Source organism: Belonocnema kinseyi, chromosome 7, assembly GCF_010883055.1.
Source record: "Belonocnema kinseyi isolate 2016_QV_RU_SX_M_011 chromosome 7, B_treatae_v1, whole genome shotgun sequence".
In the NCBI taxonomy this organism is placed as follows: Eukaryota; Metazoa; Arthropoda; class Insecta; order Hymenoptera; family Cynipidae; genus Belonocnema; species Belonocnema kinseyi.
The window spans coordinates 10,278,399-10,296,266 of NC_046663.1; the positions used below are offsets into that span (position 1 = coordinate 10,278,399).

Sequence of the window (17,868 nt, forward strand, 5' to 3'; positions counted from 1 at the left end):
TCAATCAATTTTATATTAGGTAAGATTTTTAAAAGGGATAATATTTTGAATGAAATATGGAGGAATGTAATTTATATAAATTCTAACTGAAAACGTTCAAAATTGAATAATTATACAAATGTTTAAATGGAATTTTTTTTGCCAGAAGCTTTCAAAACTAAAAAAATTTTGTTTTCAATTGAATAATCTCGAAACTGAATAATTTTAGAATATTATTTTAAGAAAAGGAAAAATAAAAAATTTTAATTCAATTTTCTTTTAAAAAATTCAAATCTTGTAAAATTAAAAAAATGTATTAAATTTTTAGAAAAATTGGATTATTTTAGAATTATTTACAAGTTTTTGGAGTTATTGAAATATTTGGAAATAATTTGAATTTCGATCAAATTGCAAAATATCTCAACGTATAAATTTTATAAAATTTTGCAACAGAATGGTGACATTTTTTTACTTTTTTTAAAAATTTCAACAGTGATTTGAAAATTCGAGCAATTTTAAAAAGAGATATTAATAATATTTTAAAATATGCAAAAAAAATGAAGAAAATTTGGAATGTTTAAAAAATCTCAAACTAAATGTAAATTGCTTAAGATTTCGAAAAAAGTTTAGAAGCTGCTTACAAATTTTGAAAAGTTTCAAAGGAATACAAATTTTACGAAAGATTTCTGATGAAATTTAGCAGGATTTTTTATTTTAAAAAATTAATTTATAAAGAGCATTTAAAAAAATTTCAAAAGCTTTTCCAAAATTTCTCAGAAAAGAATCCAGGAGTTTGTATTGCAATTTCTTTAATTATACAGTTTCTTTAAAAAAATCAGATTTAGTAAAATTCTTAAAAGATGACAATATTTCGAATGAAATGAAAAGAAATTTAACCTATAGCATATCTAAATAAAAGCGTTTAAAATTGAATAATTTAAAAGTGCTAAAAATTGGCAATATTTCAAACAAAATCTTTCAAAATTTAAAAATTTCAGACTAAAATTCGGAAAATTTGATATTTTCATTACAAAGAAATTGATTTTTATTGAAATAAGAAAAATCGAATAATTTGAAGTTTGAAAATAAACTGAAAGTTTCATATTTAAAGCAGCTAGAAATCTGGATTTTAAAATTTTGAATAAACTAAAAAAATTAAATTTGAATTTATCTAAAATCAAAAAATAAATTCACCTTTTTTACGTTTCAAAATTGAAAAATGTTCAATTATGATGAACTGAAGTTCTTTAGACATAATAAATTCTAAATTATTAATTGTACCTTTCAAAACTAAAGAATTTTAATTTTAATTTCAAAATTAAAACTTATAAAAGGGAAAAATGTAAATTCAAAACTCTAAAAATGTAACCATTCAAAATTTTAAAAATTGACTGAACTGAGGTATGAATTTCAAATAATTTTTTTCTCTTTGAATTTTAACCGCACAATTTTTCAAATTTGAATTTCAAATCCTTTAGTCTTTAACATTTCCTTTAAAATGATTATTCATTCTTAAAAATGTTCGAACAAATATTCTAAAAGTTTTATATAATTTACTTTGTAAATTTTGACTAAAAATTAGTCAATTTCAATATATTACATGTAAATAATAAAATTTTATAATGTTTAAATGATATATTATAAATAATAAACTGTCAAATTAAATGAAAGAAAAAGTTACAAGAAAAAATATTCATTCGTTTTTACTTCCTGTGCTCACCTGTCGGCACCTTTGCCCCACAACATTTTTTAGAATTTTACTCTTGCAGCTTCATTTATAATCAATGTTAATGTTTTATGATACAAGTGAAAATTTAAGTATAGAAAACCGCTAGAATTGCTAATAAATGAATTTGTTAAAATTATTATCATCTAGACTGAAAACTATTTTTTTATGTAATTTTAAAATACCGTGCCTCGCAGCATTGACTCTTGAAGCTTTTTACATAATCAGTGTATAAATCGCGACATTAGAAATGCAGTCATCCTATTAATTAAAATAATTATCTCCTGCACTGAAACCTATTTTATGTAATTTTAACATCCTGTGTCCCACAGGATTAAAAAAAAATTATTTTTGCAGCTTTTTTCATAATCAATACATAAAACGGAACGTCAGAATTGTAGTCAGCAAATTTATTAAGATCACTATCACCTGGAATGAAACCTATTTTTTATGTAATTTCCAAATCCTATGCCCCACAACATTTTTCGCAATTTTACTTTTGCATCTTTTTTAATAATCAAAGTATACAACGAAACGTTAAAAGTTCATAGTGAGCCAATTTATTCAGAATTTAATCACCTGGACTTAATCCTATTTTTTTATGTATTTTCAAACTTGTGCCCCACGGCATTTTTTTCAATTTTACTTTAGCATATTTTTTCATAGTTAATATATAAAACGCAACGTTAGAATTGCATAGAGAGCTAAAGACTTTTATCAGTTAGACTGAAACCTATTTTTTAAAGTAGTTTTGAAATCATGTACCCCGCAACATTTTTGGAAATATTACTCTTGTAGCTTCTTTCGTAATCCATGTATGAAGCGCAACGTTACAATTACACAGTCAGCCAATTTATAAAGATTATTGTCATCTGAACTAAAAACTTTTTTATGTAATTTGAAAATCCTGTGCCCCACAACATTTTTTACAATTTTACTTTTGCAGTTTCTTTAATAATCAATTTGTAAAACGCAACATTAGAATTGCATAGTAAGCCATTTTATTAAGACTTTTATCACCTGGACTGGACTAAACCGTAATAATTTATTTAATTTTAATAACCTGTGCCCCGCAGCATTAACGCCTACAGATTCGTTCAAAATCAATATATAAACCGCAAATTTAGAATGGTACAGTTAGCCAATTTATTGACATTACTGTCACCTAGACTAAAAAATATTATTTAATGTAATTTTAAAATCCTGTGCCCCACAACATTTTTCAAATTTTACACTCACAGCTTCCTTCGTCAATGTTAGTAACTGATAAGAAAAGTAAAGATCCAAGTATATAAGTTAAACCTGTTTTTTATGTAATTTTATAATCCTGTCCCACAGCATTTTTCAAAATTCCACTCATGCAACTTCTCTCGTAATAAATGTTTATAATTAATGAGAAAAGCGAACATCTAAGTAAAAACAATTTATAATTCCACAATTAACCAATTTATTAAGAATATTATCACTTGGACTAAGATCTATTTTTTTATATAATTTTTAATCCTGTTCCCTTACAAAATTTTTCAAAATTTTCTTCTTATAGATTCTTTCATCAGTGTTAATAATTTTTGAGAAAATTAAAGATCTAATTATAGAAAACCGCTAGAATTACATAGTCAGAAAATTTATTAAAATTATATTCTAACTTGAACCAAAACCTATTTTTTCATGCAATTTTAAAATCGGCTCTGTTTCAACAGGCGTGAAACTATATTCAAACTTGGAAACTTCATAAATTATTCATGTCCGTGTGACTTTGTATATACATTGCTTGTTTACTGCACGACTGCCCGCAGAATCTCAGTTCTTGTCACTGAACAAAGTTTTCAGAGTTTTAACTATTTATATTCCTTCTGACACCTCAAAAACCCTCGAGATTTCAGCACCAAATTAGGGTGCATTTTATCCGAGAAACCCGAAAAAGTCAAGAAACAAACCGGAATTACAATGAAACCGGAAATACAAATTCAAACCGGGAATCTCATTTGTAGTTTTGGAAAATATGATTTTATTATTAATTGTGATGACAAGACAAATAAATTTAAATGTTTAATAATTTTTCAACAAACAGTTACATTTTTAACAAAAAAAAATCATCTGAAATTGGCAAGTTTTTTTTTATAACTAGAATAATTTTTTTAAATCTTTAAAAATTAAAAAAATTCGTTAAACCCTTCCAGATTTTCTTCGAAAATTTCTAAAGTTTTGTAACATTTTTCTAAATTACTTCTTCAAAATGAAAAATTATGTTCATTTTTTACAGCAATTTCAAGAAACGTTTATTTTCCGGAAACCTTTTAAAATTCGTAACAAGCTTCTTTTTTCATAATCTTTAAAAACTATCATTTTGTTTAACATTTTTTAAAACGTTCTAAAGATGTAAATAATAAAAAAATAGCATCATGTTTTTCAGATTCTCTTCGACACTTTTTAGAAACTTTGTCATTTTTGTATAATTACTTTTTCAGAATGAAAAAGCATTAAAAAATTGTAGAGGAATTTCAACAAAACCTACATTTTGTTTAAATTTTTTTGAAATCTTCTGTAGATTTAAATTATGTAAAAGTACCTTAAACTCTTCCAGATCTTCTTTCGAAATTTTTTAAATTTGCAAAAAAAAATTTTAATTACTTTTCAAAATGAAAAATCATTAAAAATTTTGTTGAGAATTTCAAAAAATGTTTAATTTCTTGAAACCGTTCAAAAATTTTATCAAGCTTCTTTTTTCGAAATCTTTAAAAACCGACATTTTGTTTATCTGTATTTTGAAATCTTTTGAAGATTTAAATTAGAAAAAAATACTTAAACTCTTCCCGATTTTTTTCGACAATTAAAAAAAAAAATTTTTTTTAATAATTAATCAGAATGGAAAATCATTTCAAATTTTCACAGGAATTTCAAAAAAGGTTATTTTCTTTAAAAAAATTTTGAAACCATCTCTTCTTGATATCTCTTAAATATTTCGATTTTCTTAGAAATGTAAAAATCCTGCAAAATTACAAAAAATTGTATCAAAGACTTCGAGATTCTTTTTCCAAATATTTTAATCTTAAAAACTTCAAATTTAAAAATCAAAAGTTTTCTTTTGTTTATAAGCCTTCCAAATTTGAGTTACGTGCTTTTTAAGGTTTTTGACAAGTTTCAAGGAAACAAACCACTTTTTCTAAGATTCCTATGCAAACTATAAATAATTTTTTATTTTAAAAAATCTTAAGATTCATAAACATTTCCAACAAAATTTAAAAGATTTTAGGATAATTTTGTTGATTTTGAAAGAAATTTCAAAATTTTAGGAATAATTCGATTCGGTTTAATAGATTTTAAACAATTTTCCTCTTTGTAAAAATACCAGCTTATTGGTTAAAAAATAAATTTCTTGGTTTAAAATTAATCTTCTTTGTTGAGAATTCAAATATTTTGTTAATTTTTTTTATTTAACTTTATTTGGTAAGAAATTAGTTTTTTTTATTCGTATTTTTACTTCAAAATTAAACCATTTTTTTTAATTTTATTTGAAAATTAATATGTTTACATTGCTACTTGTTGTTTCATCTGGTTTTAATTTAATCTTTTTCAATTAAAAAAATTGTTTTGCTTGATGATTTAACAATTTCGTCGAAATTAAAAAAAAAAAGAATAGAAAATATTTGAAAATGTGTCTAAAAAATTTTAGACAAAATTTGGATTTTCAAAGATTTTGAAAAAATGTAGATTTGTTTACGAGTTCTGAAAGTTATTACGAAAATAAAAACATTTTATTAAAATCCGTGGGATGATTTCAAATTATATTTTATTTAAAAAAATGAATTCAGAGAAAATTGTAAAATATTTCCAAAAATTCCAAATGATTTCCTAAAATTTTGAAAAACAATGTTATTGTATATATTAATGTAAAATATAAAAAACTGATTAAGTTTAAGGGATATTAAAAATGTTGGAAGAAGTTAAATAATAATTTAAAACTTATAACAACTTTAACAAACTTCAAACAGAATGTAGCTTTTTGAATATTTCGAACAGAAAATTTAAATTTAGTTTTTAATTTCTTTGGTATTAGGAATTAATTATTAATTAATTATTAAAGACTTATTATATGAAACCATTATAAAAATTATTCATTATAATAGCAAGTGAATTCAATATTAAATGCATTTATTAAATATAATTATAATTCTACTCTTGTAAACAAAATATTAAATAGATATTTTTATAAATTATTTTTGAATAATTAACAAATAATTAATCACTAATACCGAAGTGATTAAAATTATATCTACAAATTATTTATTAATTAGAATAGCACAATAAATAACCAAATATAGATGTATAAAAAATAACATCTCTCATATTATGAAACCATTTAAACAATTGATTTATTTATTAGCGATGCTGCTTATGCCAAGTAATAAAAAATTATATTTCCGAAATTGCAACATGCTTGTGAGAAATGAACAGAACGACGCAAAATTGAAATTTTGTGTTAAATTTAGTGAAGGCAATTTCACAATATATTTCGAGGACGCATGATAAATATGAATTGTAGATTCTTCCGCATTTCTGCGCAAGATAAAGTGATATTGAACTGTTTTTGCTTGAGATCAAAATTGAAGCGAAGACAGTTTCATGGAGATTTTATCGCTTCAGACTTATAGTCCATTGAAGCAGTGAAGAAAAAAATCAAGGGGCTGTTCATAAAATACGTTTTGTGACGATTTGTGACGAAAAAAAGAAGGGAGGGTAACGCAGAATGTGAGACAAAACATGGAGAATAAAAAAAATTTAAATTAGTGATTTTATTTTACGATTAAAGCATCTAAATACAGACTTCTCACTCTTTTCCCTATTTCCTTCTTTTCCCCTTTTTTCAAAATTATTTTTCCCTGTTTTTAAAAAACTTCCGCTTTTTTCTCGACTTTTTACATAATTACAAATTGAATTAATACAGCCTAATAAGAAAATCCAACTATTTTTTATTTAATGTTGATCATTCTTTTTGATTTAAAGTCCTACTGTTTGGTTTAAAATTAAACTATTTTTTTTAAAATACGTTTCTTCAGTTGAAAATTAATTTTTTGAACTAGAATGATAAAAATCTATTTTTTTGCTAATAATTTATGGTTTTTAGTTGAAAATTCAACTATTAGGATTTTCATTGAAAATTTATCTTTTTTTATGAATGTTCGATTATTAGATTGAAAACTGAACTACTACGTTAAAAATTCATTTTATTGGTTTACAATAAAACTAGTTTGTTGAACATTGAAATATTAAAGTTTTCATCGAGGATTTATCTTTTTTGGTTGAAAATTCATCTGATTAGTTGAAATAGAAATCGCTTTCTTAAAAATTCATTTTATTAATTCCAGTACAAAATATTTTTTGCAAATGTTCTTTTACGTGGAAAACTAATATTTTTAATCGGAAATTTAATAATTTAATTTTTCTTCGAAGATGGGTTCATGATTCATATCTTTAGGTTAAAATTTCATGTTTTTGTTGTTAAGAATCAATTTTTTTAACTGAAAATTTAACCACCCCATTTTTATCACAAATTCATCGTTTTTAGTTTACAATTCAATTACTTTGTTTAAAAACCATTTTATTACTAGAACCGTCATCCTTTTGGTTAACAATTGAACTATTTCGTTAAAAATGGGTTTCTTTTTGGTTTCAAATAAATTTGCTAATCTGCAAATTAAACTAATTTATTTTGTTGTAAATTAATGTTTTTTAGTGTTAAATTCAACTATTTGCTTAAAAATTATTCTTCCAGATTTTTTTATTGCGGATTCATATTTTTAGATTAAATATCCAACTATTTGGTTAAAAAATCCAATAATTAGCTGAAAATTTATTTTTATTTAATTTTTTTTTTGAAATTCAACTGTTTGGTTAAAAAATAATTTCTTTGAAAATTTAATTATTTGGTTAAATTTTCGTTTTCCACTGGTTATATTTAATTATTTTGAACTGAAAATTTAATTATTTATTAATACGTTTAAAATTCATTTTACTGGTTAAAAATTAAACTAGTTTTGTTGTTTTGAAAATAAATTTTTATTTGAAAATTCATTTTTTCAACTGAAAATTGGCTAAAAATAGTTCTTTTTTAGTTAACTATTAAATCTTTCATTGCGGATTCATCTTTTTAGGTTGAAAATTAGTTTTAATGTTTGGAAAAAATTTTTTTTTTTTTAATTTAACTACCCCATTTTTTATTACAATTACACCGTTTCCAGTCACAACCAAAATTACCTTATTATAAAGTTCTTTTAATAATAGAAGCTCTATCTTTTCGGTTGAAAAATTCAACTATTTGTTTAAAAATTAATCTTTTAAATTTTGATTGAAATTTAATATTTGCATATTAAATATTAAACTATTTTGTCAAAAAATTGAACTATAAAAATTAAACTACTTAGTTGAAAATTCTTTTTTTTTTTTGTTTGAAATTCTACTATTTGGTTGGAAATTAGTTTTTCATTGGTTGTGATTTAATTCTTTTTAACTGAAAATTTAATTATTTATTACTACGTTAAAAATTCATTTGATTGGTTGAAAATTAAATTATTGTTTTTTTTATTACGTTCTTTAGTTGAAAATTGATTTTTTAATTTGCAAATGTAACTAAACAATTTTTGTCGCAAAATATATCGTTTTTAGTTGAATATTAAACAATTACATTTTCCATTGCGGATTCGTCTTTTTAGGTTCAAAATTTATTTATGTTTTATTTGAAAATCATTTTTTAACTGAAAAATTAACTACCTAATTTTTTATGAGAAATTTATCGGTTTTAGGTTAAAATTCAATCATTTCGTTTACAAATTTGTTTTTTATTATTTGAGATTTAATTGCTCTCATCTGAAAATTGAGATATTCAATTGTTAAATAACATTATTAATTTTAATGATTTTTTTTTAATTCTATTTTGTTCACAATTAATATTTTCATCTTATTTTCTTACAAATGTAACTATTTGTTCAAGAATAAAATTATTTTTAGTTCAAGTTTCATTTTTTTGTTTAAGAATTCGATCAATTGCTTGAAAAATGTATCTTTCTAAGTTAAAAATTCAACCTTATCGGTACAAATTTAACTATTCTATTGAAAATTTGAACCTTTTGTATGAAAGTTAAAATATTTAGTTGTTTATGCACAAATTTGTTTGATATTTAATTTTTTGTTGAAAATTTATTTTTGGTGAAGAATTAAAATTTTTCTTTTAAAATTATTATTTTCGATTAAAAATTCAACGTTTTTGCTTTAAACAGTCATGTTTTTCATAAATTTAACTCTTTTGCTGAAATCTCGTCTTTTTGACTAGAAAATTCATCCCTCTGGATTGAAAATTCATCTTTATGGTAGAAAAGTTCTTGGTAAAAAATACCATTTAAAAAAATGAAGGTTTTGATTTGATAATTCATCTATTTTTTTAAAACGCAATGTTTTATGACTAAAGTTAAATCTTTTTTCGTTGAAAAACGTCGATTTAAAAAGAAAAAAATTTACTTCCATATTTTCATAATAAATCACCCTATTTCACCTGTTTTGAGAGCCAGCATTCTGGGATGTGAAGTCTGTTAAAATATTGTTATTAATTTTATTTGGTGCGTTTATTAAATAAAATAAATTAAAAAATTTTTACCTAAAACGAAGTGATTTTAATAATAACGTGACGTACTTTTTTAATGGTCCAAAGAAGACTTAAAAATTTTTAATTTGAAAAGGTTCTACTTATTGTTCTTATACAAGTGCCCACATAATTAAACTCAATTTTAATTAAAATACTATGAGCGTATCAAAAAGTGTAATTATTAAAAGAAAAAAAGCCGCTGGGTCGTCGAAAGTTCCTCTGAAGACCTGCCGCCACAATGAGTGAATTTGCTATTTTGTTGCCTCATGAAATTTCTACAAAATTTGCTCGCCGAGATTCCGGAACTATGCGGGTGTCACTTCCGTTACAATCGCTCAGAAGACACAGTGGATGTGTTTCAACTCTTACCCGTACAAAGCCTCATCCAAAACTGGTCTACGTAGCAATTCCGTAAGTTTAACAAAATTTACGAAATATCCTGGTTATACATTTTTTGTATTAAAAAATTATTTTTTAAGTATTTACAGAAAAATGATTTTTGAAGTAGTTACAAAAAAATGATTTGTCCAGAAGTAATAACAAAATTAATTAAAGTATTGGTCGCGCGTCTACAAAAAGAGTTTCGTAGCCTATTAAGACGTTGATCAAGTTTTAATTAACCTGCCCTGATTTCCCCTCCATTAATCTACTTCTTCCTCCCCTCATTTCCTCTATTTATCCTCTCCTGATTTTCTATAATTTTCCCCCTCTTATTTCGCATACTTCTGATCTATATATTTCCCTGCCCCTTATTTCCGCTCACATCTTCATCCCTCATTTCCCCTCACATACCCGGCTAACTCTACCCTTCTACTAATTTCCTTCCTAAGTTACAACTTTCCTCTCCTACGCACCCTTACCTCCCCATTACTCTTCTAACCCTTCATTCATTTACCTAACAACCCTCTCTTATTTTGAATCAGTTCCCCTAATACCCCTACCTTATTTCCCCTTACTTTCTCTAATGAACCTCTCCTTATTTTTTCTTAATTCCTCCACGTTTTCCTTTTCTCATTTTCCCTATTTCTTCTGTCCTCGTTTTCCATAATTTCTCTCCTCTTACTTCGCCTAGTTCCCCTTGTCTCATTTTCACTTACTTCCACATCCCTCATTTCGCCTGTATTCCCCAGCTAAAATCCCCCTTTTTATACTTTCCTTTACCAGCCATCACTTTCCGCTCTCTACTCACCCACACTAACTTAATTACCCTCCATTACTTCCCTCGGTACCCTCCCTCAATTCCAATAATTTCTCCTACGTTTCCTTTCAAATTTCACCTCATTTCGTCCACTTGACCTTCCCTCATTTCTCCTCAATTCGTTTATTTTTTCCTTCTCTCATGTTCCCTATTTTTCCTCTCCTAAATTTCCATAAAATTTCCCCTCTCCTCATTTTCCATAACTTCTCTCCTCTTACTTTACCTAGTTCATATCTTCTCATTTTCACTTACTCTCACATCTCCCGTTTCCCTTGTCTTCCCCATATAATATTCTCCTTTTCTTAATGCCCTTCCTCAGCCATCACTTCTTCTCCACTCAGCCACACTATCTTATTAACCCTTCATTAACTTCCCTCACTACCCTCCCACAGATACAACCATTTCCTACGTTCCCTTCTACAAATTTCCCCTCACTTCTTACAGTTAACCTTTCCTCATTTCTCCTCAATTTCTCCACTTTTTCCCTCTCTCATTTCACCTATATCACCTCTCCTCATTTTTAATCATTTCCTTTCTCTTACTTTACTTCTGTTTATCTACTCATTCTCCCGCTTCTGATTGTCACTTATTTCCTCATGATTACTTTCTTTGCTTCATTCCTCTTCTAATTTCCGATCACTCTCCTCCCTCTCCTCTTGATTCTTCTACTTCTCTGTCCCATATTACTCCTTACTTTTTCGCTCCTCATTTTCACTATATCCCTTCACCTAGTGTTTCCTCGCGTTCAATACTGCCTAAGCCCTGATTTCCCTTCACTTTATTTTGTTCCTCTTCCCGCATTGCCTCTCACTTTCCCTACTGCCTATCCACTCATTATTCTCAATTTTTCCTGATTTCTGTTACGTACCTACTTCTCATTCCATCACTGCCCTCAATGTCCTCCCTCAATTTCAGTAATTTCCTCTAATTTTTATCCCTAATTTTCCCTCACTTACTCTACTTAGCCTCCCCTAATTTTTCCTCAAATCGTTTTCCTTATTTCCCCTATTTCTTATATCCTTATTTTCTATGATTTCCTTCCTCTTCCTTCGCCTACTTCCCGATCCCTTATTTTCCCACTCTTAATTTCTAATCAGTCCCTATGCCGTATTCTTCCTTAATTCCCACTCCTTATTTTCACTACTTCCCTTCCCCTTATTTCCCCTTGTATCCCCATCTCTTGGCCCCTGATAACCCCCCAAAATTCACCTTATTACTCTCCCAAATTTTCTCCTTCTTCCTGTACTGCCCCTACCCTCATTATTCTCCATTGCCCTGTATGCCCCTCACGATTCTACTCCCCCTTCCCTTACTTTCCTTCTCAATCTTTCCTTACTTTACTACTTCCCTACTCCTTTTAACCATTCACTTCGTCTGATAACCTTCCCCTCATTTTCTTTACTTCCCCACCCCTCATTTTCCCTCTTATACCCCCAATTTCCCACCTCTAATTTCCCCTTGCTCCCACAACCCTTCCTTTTTCCCACTACGAAAAAAGTGCGATGGACGGATAGGCACCCGGCAGAAATTATAAGAATTTCTGCCCGGAACTACGACACCCTAAAAATGTAAAATATTTCATTTTTATCATTCATTATTCGATTCGAGGGATATTCTTTAGGACGGAGTGAAAATGCCAAAATTAAGCGGATCGTTTAAGCTGAGGGGAAAAGTGTTTGCTTTGGTATCAGAAAAAAAGGAAACGAAACTTTCAAATCGGCTAATGTCTTCTGTTCTCTTTTTTGACTTAAAAGTTTTAAAAAATGTCCAGTTGGATCAAAACTTATGTACAATTATTTATATTTACAGTTTTTTCTTGTAAACAGTAATGAAAAGTTATAAATTGAAAAAAGATGTTCTTCTTCCTTATTTATCATTTATGGAAAATGTGCAGCAAGTGGAATTTAGCTTAATGAAAGAAACATGTTTCTTAACATTTTCAAAAAATTCTAAACTATTCCAAACACTTGCAAAAACTGTACGCATAAAAAATAGTTCATAATTTTTGAGCCAATAGGCAAAATTGCAAAAAATGTTAAATTTTTTATTTTCCAATAAAGGAGAGAAAACATTAATTGATTGACTTTGAAATTTCACTTCATTCTTCTGTTTTCAAAAAACTTTCCATTGTCCTCGTTTTTTTATATGAGTGCAAACTAAATTAATAGAACCCAGTAAGAAAGTCCAATTTTTAATTCAAAATTTTATTATTTGGTTGTAAACTCAATTTTTTTAAAACTTCAACTATCTATTTTGTCACTTTGATGAAAATTAATGTTTTAATAGAAAATTATTTTGGTTAACTAAAAACTTAAAAAATTTCTTTTCGGTTAAAGAATTATAGTTTTCCATTTTTTTTTTCGTCTTTTTGGTCTTTCGTCTTTCTCTTTCGTCTTTTCTCTTCGTTAGAAATTTGATCTGTTATTGTTAAAAATACAACTGTTTTCTTTGAAAATAATCTGTTCAGTTTGAGGGTACAAATATTTAGTTAGAAATTCTCATTTTCGGTCTCAAGTATTATCTCTGTTGGTAAAAATTTCATCTTTTTTGGCTGAAGTATCAGATATTAGATTTTTCAGAATTCATATTTGCCTATTGAAAATGCAAATACGTTTTTTTTTAATTTCACTATTTTGTTGAAAATTAAACTACTTACTTCAAAACTCACCTTTCTTATGAAAATTCGATCGTTTTCATAAAAAAATTAATTAATTTTGTTAAAAATTTAACTATTTTGTTAAAAAAATCGATTTTATTTTATTAACTGAAAATCTAACTTTTCCGTTTCTGGTAAAAAGTTATATTTGAAATATATTATATTGAATAAAGGAGTCAGCTATTCTATTTTTAATTAAAATTTATTTTCTTTATTAAGAAATTCGACTATCTTGTTTAAAATTCATATCTTTGATTAACAATTTAAATATTCTATTTTTTGTTGGAAAAAAATCAACTCTTTGGTTAAATATTTATTTCATGGCTTGAAAATTAAACTATTTTGTTGAAAAATTGTTTGTTTTTGGTTGAAATCTATTGTTTTAATTGAAAAATCAATTATTTCATTTTTTATTACAAATTTGTCTATTTCATTTAGAAAATTAACTGTTTTTGGTTGAAAACTTAATTTTTTCGTTTAAAATTTAATTATTTTGTTCAAGAGTTTTTGGGAAGTAAATTTGTCCTTTTCTCCCCTTTTTTCGTTAAAAATCTTCCTAATTCCCCTGTTTAGAGAAATATTGGGGCTGTGTAGAGCGGTTGTAACTGTAGATATTCAACATATATTTTAGAACAAACCGTTTTTTTCATATCAGTTTTTTCAGGAAAAAAATCTTTTCAAAGTAATAAAAAAACTAAAAATCTTAAATTTTTCAAGACGAGGGATATTTGTTCAATAAGTGATCAGTCAACGTATAAAGCAATCTCCCTAATGTTCCTCCAAGATTAGTCTGATCATTATACATCGTTACGCTGAAGATATAAATCACGAGAAGATAAATGGATAAAGAGCGGAAATTTTTTTTATTTTTTCCACTGGCATCAGTAAATTCTCAATTTTATCACAGTCGCCTCCTCCTTCCCCCTTTAATTATTACACAAAGGAGATTATGCATTTAAATTTTCATCAATTCTTTCAAGCAGAATTTGAAAAATTCTTTTTTAGATTGCATTTTTAAACCGATTTTTTTCAATTTAACCCTGAGATTTTAACCAATTAAATTGAGGGATCTTAAAAATGAGAAGAATAGGGAGACAGAAATAGAATGGATAGTACTAAAATTTTCTTGAGAAGTTAATTCTTTTTTTTGATTATTTTTGAATAATAAATTAAAGATAAATAAAATTGTTACAAATTATTTTTAAAGCTTTTCAAAACGGTCAGATAAGAAGTTAGAAGATTTTAAACGGAAAATGTAATAGTTTTATTGTCCGTTAAAAAAATTAATTCCAGAAGAAGAATTTTTCAACAAAATTTTTAACAAAAATGCATTTGAAACTAAAATGATAAATCTTTAAACAATGGATTTTTAAACAAAAAAGTTAAAACCAAAAAATGATTTTTCACATGACTTTTTTTACCCAAAAGCAAAAATTTCCATTGAAATTATCAATTCCTAAAAAAATTGTTGAACTTTAAATATAAAGGAATGAATGATATAAAAAACGAGTCAACTTTTAATACACAAATATAATTTTTTACACAAAAAAGTTAATTTTTTCCTTAAAGGTAACATTTTTTTTAAAATAATTTTATTTGTAACAAAATACTTATATTTAAACAAAAAGTATGCATTTTTAACAAAAAAGTTAATTTTCAACCAAATATTATAATTTTAATGCAAACTCCTGCTAAAAAAAAAACAAGAATCCAACGATTAGATTTGGACCACAACGAACAAACAAAAATAAATTCAAAAGAAATCCTATTGAATCTGAAAAAATTAAAAAAAAAATTAATTTTCAGTCAAAAATTTAAAAAAAATGGAAAGAAAAATAAGAAGGCAGCCAGCCACATCCCCTTCCTTCTGTTTTCGTCTTCTTTTTTTTTATCATCATCAAATTACAATATACTAACATTCAAAATAAAAAGGGAAAAAAATGAAAGGGAGAGATGTGGTTGACTGCCTTCTCATTTTTCTTTCCTCTTTTTTATTTTTGACCGAAAATTAATTATAAAATAATTTTTTTTCAGATTAAAAGAGGAGTTTTGTTTTTTGATTTGTTTGTTGTTTGTTTGTTGTGTTCCAAATTTGGGCGTTGGATTCTTTTTTTTTAAACGAGTTTGCATCAATTTGATTATTGGACGTCATATAGGATTTTTAATTTGGATTTTAATCTAATTTAAATTTCTTAAATTTTTATTATAATTTTCTAGAAATTTGTTAATTTCTAAACCAAACCAGGTTAATTAAGATTAAAAAAGTTGCAAAAAAGACGGATTAAAAAAAATGATAATTTTTTAGCCAAAAATGAAATGCTTACGTTGTAAGTTGAAAAAGTTAATTCTGAGCAGAAAAAAAGATACCATATATAACAAAAAGATGGATGTTGGACTTAAATTTTTAATCTTCATAAAAAATTTAATTTTTAACAAAAAATAATTTAACTTTCGTGCAAAAGAGTTAAGTTTCGTAAAAAAAAAAATACTTTCTTCTCAAAAGGGAAGAAAGTCCCGGTCATTTTAACAAATTGTCCAATTGTTTTTGAATTTTTTTAAACAAAAGTGATTGTTTAAACAATTTCTTATTATTACTAATAATATTCTCTTTTCTTAATAATAGAATGTTGTGGTTTTTTCTGAAATATTTCACTATTTGTCTAGTTTGTATTAGAAGTGGCTTAATAATTTATAAAATTTGGTAAAAGTAATTGTTTAAACAATTTAATATTGTTTGTAACACTGCACTCTTAAATAAATGCTAGAAATTTCTCGCTTTTTCTCATTGCTAATTCTGAAGAGAAATGTTGTTTTAACTCGATTCAGATAATATTAAGGATTCTGAATAAAATTTACAAAAAACTCTTTTTTATGGGAAATACGTTTTAAACTTCATAATGGGCTCGCGGCACCTTTAAATATATTTTTTTCTATGGATTTTCATTTATTTTGATCCGAACAAATTTCCGATCAGTATTTATAAATTTTTTTCAATATATTAATGAATAGTCGCTAAACAGATGCACTGTTCGGTGATCCCGTATCGTGCCAGTTGAGTAATTTCTTTAGATAAGGAAATGTGTGCAAGGAAGTAAGAAAATACATCATCTGATTGGTTTTCTTACCATTGAAACATTTAATTTAATGCTAAACGTATTCAAACATTTTATGAAGTAACGATCGGTAACGCGCGTTACTTTATATAACCGTTAAAATTAAATAAAATTTAAAAAATTAAAAAATTAAAAATTAAAGAATTAAAATATTAAAATCAAAAAATTAAAATTGTAACACGTTACCGTTACCGCCACTAAAAATTAAATTGATGCAAACTCCTGTTGAATAAAACAAGAATCCAACAACCAAATTTGGACCACAAAAACAAAAGAAAAACAAAAAAAAACCCTATTTCAATCTGAAAAAATCAAAAAACAAATAAAAATTTCGAACAAAAATAAAAAAGAGGAAAGAAAAATGAGAAGGCAGCCAATCAAATCCCCTTCCTTCTCTTTTTCTTTCTTTCGTATTTTTTATTATTATTATTATCATCAAATTACAATAAAATAACATTTCAAATAAAAATAAAATAAATAAATAAAATTGCATTACCAACAGTTCGGTACTCGTACAGTACCCGTATAAAAGCAAGAAAAATTTAAGTGGTAGAAATTGACAGCACCCACGAACAGGTGCTCTCTCTTTGATACCTGAAAATCAATGAGGAAAATTTTATTTGTTTTTTGGTTTTTTTAGATTTCAATAGGGTTTTTTTGTTTTTGTTTTCTCGTTGTGGTCCAAATTTGGTCGTTGGATTCTTGTTTTATTTAACAGGAGTTTGTATCCAAGGTCAGCTTCGAGTCCACCAGTTAACTGGCGAGGACACTTTAAATGACACCCATAACACTCTATGAATATTGATGAAACTTGTTATATCCTACTTGTATTGGCCACTAATGAGGAATTAGAACTTGAAATTATGTACCAGTTTTAGCATCCAAGGTCAGTTTCGAGTCCACCAGTTAACTAGTGATGATACTTTGAATAACACCAATAAAACTTAATAAATTTTGATGGAACTTGGTATCCCCTAGTTGCTTTGACCTTGAAATGACGTCCGGGTTTTGGCACACAACATCTATTTGATGTCCGCTAGTTAATTGGTAATAGCTCTTTGAATAATTTTAATAAAACTTGGTATCCCCTAGTTGTTTGTCCGCTGCTTACGAACATAAACTTGAAATTACAACCCAGTTTTGGCACAAAAATTCAGTTTCGAGTCCACTAGTTGATTGGTAATGACGCTTTGAATAACTTCCATTAAACTCTATGGATTTTGATGAAACTTTTTATACCCAAGGTCAGTTTCGAGTCCACCAGTTAACTGGTGATGACACTTTGAATAACACCAATAAAACTTAATAAATTTTGATGGAACTTGTTATCCCCTTGTTGTTTTGACCTTGAAATTACGTCCGGGTTTTGGCACACAACATCTATTTGATGTCCGCTAGTTAATTGGTAATGGCTCTTTGAATAATTTTAATAAAACTTGGTATCCCCTAGTTGTTTGCCCGCTGCTTACGAACATAAACTTGAAATTACGCCCCAGTTTTGGCACAAAAATTCAGTTTCGAGTCCGCTAGTTGATTGGTAATGACGCTTTGAATAAGTTC

At 26.4% G+C, this 17,868-nt stretch overlaps 1 protein-coding gene across 14 annotated transcripts in view; it reads left to right on the forward strand.

The window, feature by feature from the left end:
- Positions 1–17,868, forward strand: part of LOC117175996 (cAMP-specific 3',5'-cyclic phosphodiesterase) — an 873,036-nt gene that overhangs the window by 545,106 nt on the left and 310,062 nt on the right. Inside the window, exon 2 of one of the 14 annotated variants that reach the window (XM_033365923.1) lies at positions 9,436–9,752. The exons of 10 other annotated variants lie outside the window; for them this stretch is intronic. In XM_033365923.1, coding sequence (XP_033221814.1) covers positions 9,580–9,752 — 173 coding nt within the window. In that variant the 5' untranslated portion in view covers positions 9,436–9,579. Of the gene's footprint in view, positions 1–9,364; positions 9,753–17,868 lie in introns of all 14 variants that reach the window. 3 more of the 14 variants (XM_033365924.1, XM_033365926.1, XM_033365925.1) reach the window with 3 other exon arrangements.